The sequence below is a fragment of the Chanodichthys erythropterus genome, chromosome 4, assembly GCF_024489055.1.
Source record: "Chanodichthys erythropterus isolate Z2021 chromosome 4, ASM2448905v1, whole genome shotgun sequence".
NCBI lineage: Eukaryota > Metazoa > Chordata > Actinopteri > Cypriniformes > Xenocyprididae > Chanodichthys > Chanodichthys erythropterus.
Window position 1 is genome coordinate 200,001 of NC_090224.1, and position 5,030 is coordinate 205,030.

The window sequence follows — 5,030 nt, forward strand, 5'->3', positions numbered from 1 at the left end:
GCTTTGAAGGGAGGGTTGGATTTTATGATTTGAAAGCTAGCTAGCCTCTCCAAAAATGTCCTATTGCACCTTTAAAGGTTAAATCAAACATTTATTGAATCTTGACTCTCGTTCATGTCCCGCTGAGCTGCTGGAGATGTGTGAGCTCAGCATTGATAAGATGAGCACTGTGTTTGATGATTCCAACATCTACATCCTTCATATGATGTACCAGGCAATGGGCATCTGTCTCTTTATGGAGAATTACGATGGAGCAGTTCGCTATGGTGAAAAAGTCATCAAGCCATACACGTAAGAACACACACATACATGTGTGTGTGTGTGTGTGTGTGTGTGTGTGTGTGTGTGTGTGTGTGTGTGTGTGTGTGTGTGTGTGTGTGTGTGTGTGTGTACATATATATACTGTATGTGATTTTATAATACATAAATTGTGTTTAAATAAATTGATATTTGTGTGTATACCAACTATTTTTATTGTCTGCATTTTATCTGTAGTGTCCTTTACCCAGCATACTCTCTAAATATTGCATCTATGTATCTGAAGATGGGCAGACTCTACATCGCTCTGGACAGGAAGTCCACAGGCATTAGTGCCCTCCAAAAGGTACAAGCTCCTCCAAATCTGACTGGCCCTTACGTAATTCTAATCCTGTATGACTTTCTCTTGTGGAACACAAAAGCAGAATGTTATCTTGTCCATACACTGAAAGTATACAGTGACTGGACCTCCGAAAGATCAAACGGACCAGCTCCAAAAGTTCCGCTGAAAATATCCACTCCACTTTAGCTAGCATGTTACACCGTAGTCTATATTGTAAAATATCATTAATTCTCGTCAGTTGTCATTAAAGTTAAACCTAGTGCTGTGCATTCTGATGCACCATATTTGAATTGAATAATATTTGAGAGCTACTCCTGCTGAAAAATCCAACTTTGTTTGTCACCAGCATATGGTATGTTTTACATGCTGGGAACAGCATGGTGACAACTGAACTTTGGTCTGTTGTTGGTATCAGTAGACTCGGAATGTAGCACACAAATCATGATAATTTTTGGTCATGTTTTAAACTTTTTGGAATACGACAGGCCCGGAGAACCACCAAACCCATTGTTTTCAGTGATACTGTCTACACAGCGTGAAGCAACAAGAAGTTAACAGTTATCTGATGCCAAGTTCTAATTCTGATGTACTCCATGTGCTTGAGTTACTTCCAACAACGGTAAAAATAGATTTGGAACTTTCTCTTGTACATGTTCAGCATAAATAGCCTCAGACTTTTAGGCCGCAAGGTGATGTGACAATGATCATGTAGACACAGTGTTATACAGGTTTGGAATGGCATTAGGATGAGTAAATGATCTGTACGTTACCTTTTGAATTATAACAACAGAGACTATAAATCTGTTGAAAGGTTGAAAATATATATCAAAATAGACTCCACGTTTGGCACGTTGGTCAGACACTATTATATAGGGAAAGTTCACCCAAAAATCAAAAGTTGCTGTTAATATACTCACCCTTAGGCCATCAAAGATGCAGGTGACTTTTTTCTTCTGTTAAACAGCAAATAAGATTTTTAGCTGAAATCATGGTCCTTGGTAATTCATATAATGCTACCATCACTTTGGTCAAAAAACATATACAGGCAAAACAAACTTAATACCTGTGGCTCCTGATGATACATTGAGGTCTTATGAAACTAAACGATCAGTCTGTACAAGAAACTGAACATTATTTACAACGTAAAAAACTGTAATCCACAGCCTCAGCAAACGGTCCTAAGCGCGATCACAACAGTTTACTGTCACATTACGCAAACTCGCACGTGAGCTGAAGCTGTGTTTGTTTACTACAGAGAGAGAGGATGTGTGTTGTATTGTTCATCAAAATGGTACTTGTGCTTATCCTGGATGCAGCAACCTATATATGTGCAATGTCATTTTTGGGTGAACTATCCCTTTAAGATTTCATTAGAGCTGAAGCTAAATTCTGCATGAAGGTGGTTTAACAGCCCAGGTTTATTGTACAGTGTGTTGTAGTGAAAGGACCCAAAGGTTCAATATTTGGGTATTTATGGTCCCATGGGTGCACAAAGCATGTTTCTCCCTTGACAATAAATAAATAAAAGTAGCCATGTATTCTGACAAAATTACATATTTAAATTCAAATATATTTTATGTTTCACAAGTGCTGAACAATTCAGTGCCTTTGAATTTTATTCAAGCATTGACTTAAGATTAGTTTTAGCTACACATTCAGTGCTGCATGGTTCATAGTGGGATCAAACCACCAACATATTTTTAAACATTTTATTGATTTTATTTTATTGATCTGATTTGTTGAGCAATACACTCACATCCTTGTGGTAGTAATAACCACTTTGTAACACCTTGTTAAGGCCCCAACTTTCATTTTTAAAACTACAACTTAAAAATGCTTATTCTCTTTCAGGTTTTAGTACTAAAGACAAAAACATGCCTAACATTTTTTGGTAATAAATGCAATAAGGTTCGTTAGTTAACATTATTTAACTACATTAGTTAATATGAACTAATAATGAACTGCACTTATACAGCATTTATTAATCTTTGTTAATGTTAATTTTAACATTTACTAATATTCAAATTATTAAAATCTTGTTAACAGTAGTTAATGCACTGTGAAATAACATGAACAAACAATGAACAACTGTATTTTCATTAATAACGTTAACCAAGATTAGTAAACACAGTAACAAATGTATTGCTCGTGGTTAGTTCATGTTAGTTAACACATTAAATAATGTACCTCAACCAATTAACCTTATTGTAAAGTGTTACCCATTTTTTAAATACTCTGTAAATGCCTGTAGTAAGTGATAATTGTTTGTGTTACAGGCATTGGCCATCATGGAGGTTGTTCATGGAAAGGACCACACATATGTAATGGAGCTCAAACAGGAAATACTTGGTGAATAATGTAAATGGTGTACTGTTTAGGATTGCACTGGAATTTCATTGTGTAAAAGTAAGCAAATGGAGAGACTCTCTTCAGTAACATGTTTAAGATGCTGACTAAGAATTTTTATACATGATGTAATTGTCAGAAAGAAGTGCAAGTGTAACAAGTGTGCAAAAGGAAAACAAAATAAGTAATTCATAACATAATTTAAGCAGTTAGGAAATTAGAACAGTAACAGCCAATAAACAAACCAACAGCAAAGATATTGTAGTCACAGAATAGAGCAGAAGTGAATGAAAGGCAGAAAAAACACAAGGAGAATTGTAGCAGGATGCAAAAGAAAAGGGAGTTCTTGAATAGTTCTGCTTCAACTACGCACATAGTCTGGAAAACCATGAACACAGTGAAACATCCCAATGCTTTTATTCTTAACTAATCAAATTTGGGGACCGTATAAATTATTTTTATAAATAGTCTATTTGTATAAATAGTTTAAAGATCAATACCCCTTTTTAAAATAAAATCTCAGTTGTTCTGTAATATTAAATATAATTAATCAAATCTGTTTTATATTGGTGGATGTTCGGTTTACTATTTGCCTATTTTTGTATGTGAATATGATATTTCCAAAATGTAATAAACAGATTAATAGTATGTGAAAATCACTACCAGGGTGCTGAATCTTCATTTTTGTCTAAGTATGCTTTTATTTTAAGTATTTACTGTAAGTTCTTTTCATAGTTGTATAAAATTAAAAAAGTGAGTTGTAATAACATACATAATTTTTTAACTGGCTAAATTTAAAGGGATAGTTAAAACTAATATTTTTTTTATGAAAATGAGCTAGCATAAAAAACACCCATCTTATCAAAAATCAAAAGTATCAGATATTAATCTGAGAATACAGTGCCTGGCAAAATTTTGGATTTTTTTTTTTTTTATTTATTACTATTATTATTGTTTTTTTTTTTATGTTTTTGAAGTCTCTTCTGCTCACAAAGGCTGCATTTATTTAATGAAAATATTACATTTTATTAAATTGATTTATTAAATTTATTAAAGCATTTAAATATTACAAAAGAAATCTTTTGTAATATCATAAATGTCTTTACTGTCACGTTTGATTTTTATTAATGCATCCTTGATGAGTAAACGTATTCATTTCTCTCTCTCTCTCTCTCTCTCTCTCTCTCTCTCTCTCTTTTTTTATCTTACCACACATGTTTTAATGGTATCATATTTAATGGTTCCCACAGAACTGTTAAGCAGCAAAAACAATTAAAGGGGCTCTATGTAAAATTTTTACTTTAATAAAGCATAAAAACACCCTTATATGTTTGCAGATATTTAGGAAACATGCTAAATTTACCTACATGTTTCTCAGAAAAACAATGCTACAGCCAGATATTCTACTTTTAAATGTGCGTTCCGTGTCGGAATGTCTGTCTTTGTTTTGGTCTGTGCGAAACCGTGTGCTGCCAGTTTATCCAATAGTATTTCGTAATCACAGGTTGCCAGTTGGCGGAAAACACCACGTATTGCAACCATGGAAACCAACAAACAAACTGGGTCAGAGAATCGCAGATTCTACTTGACCTAAAAAGCCTCTGAATCCATCTAAATATCTCTATGGACAACAGCATATTAAAACACAGATAAATCAATTCGTCAGCTTACAGTGTGTAAGTCTCCTCAGCTTTCATTGTGAATTGCGCTACCTGTTGTTGCTGGCAACCCGCTTCTTTGAACAAGGGGGTGGGCCAAACAATATTTTGAATTCGGACTGCAGTACCTATTTTGAACACTGGGTGTCATTCCTACATAGAGCATCTTTAATATGACTTTTGCAAAAGTATTATTAATTGTCATAAGTTGTTGTTGACAAAGTGGAGAATAGAATTTGTTAAACCAGGTGTTGAAAATGTGAGTGTCCACCCAATATAACCCAAAGCATCTTAAATCTTTTTAAGAGCAGACAAACATGCTTGACATCTTATCCTGCTAGAGTGCCATTGAGAACATTTCAAAACTTGTTTGGGGTCATCTGCTTTGATGACAAGAAGACAAAACTTTCCCGGAGAGAGTGTGC

At 34.2% G+C, this 5,030-nt stretch overlaps 1 protein-coding gene across 1 annotated transcript in view; it reads left to right on the forward strand.

Moving 5' to 3' along the window:
* Window positions 1-3,597, forward strand: part of smyd2b (SET and MYND domain containing 2b) — a 20,028-nt gene extending 16,431 nt beyond the window's left edge. Inside the window, exons 10-12 of the mRNA XM_067382932.1 lie at window positions 117-291; window positions 496-604; window positions 2,878-3,597. Of these exons, the coding sequence (XP_067239033.1) occupies window positions 117-291; window positions 496-604; window positions 2,878-2,958 (365 nt within the window). The 3' untranslated portion in view covers window positions 2,959-3,597. The remainder of the gene's footprint in view (window positions 1-116; window positions 292-495; window positions 605-2,877) is intronic.
* The last annotated feature ends 1,433 nt before the right edge of the window (window positions 3,598-5,030 follow it).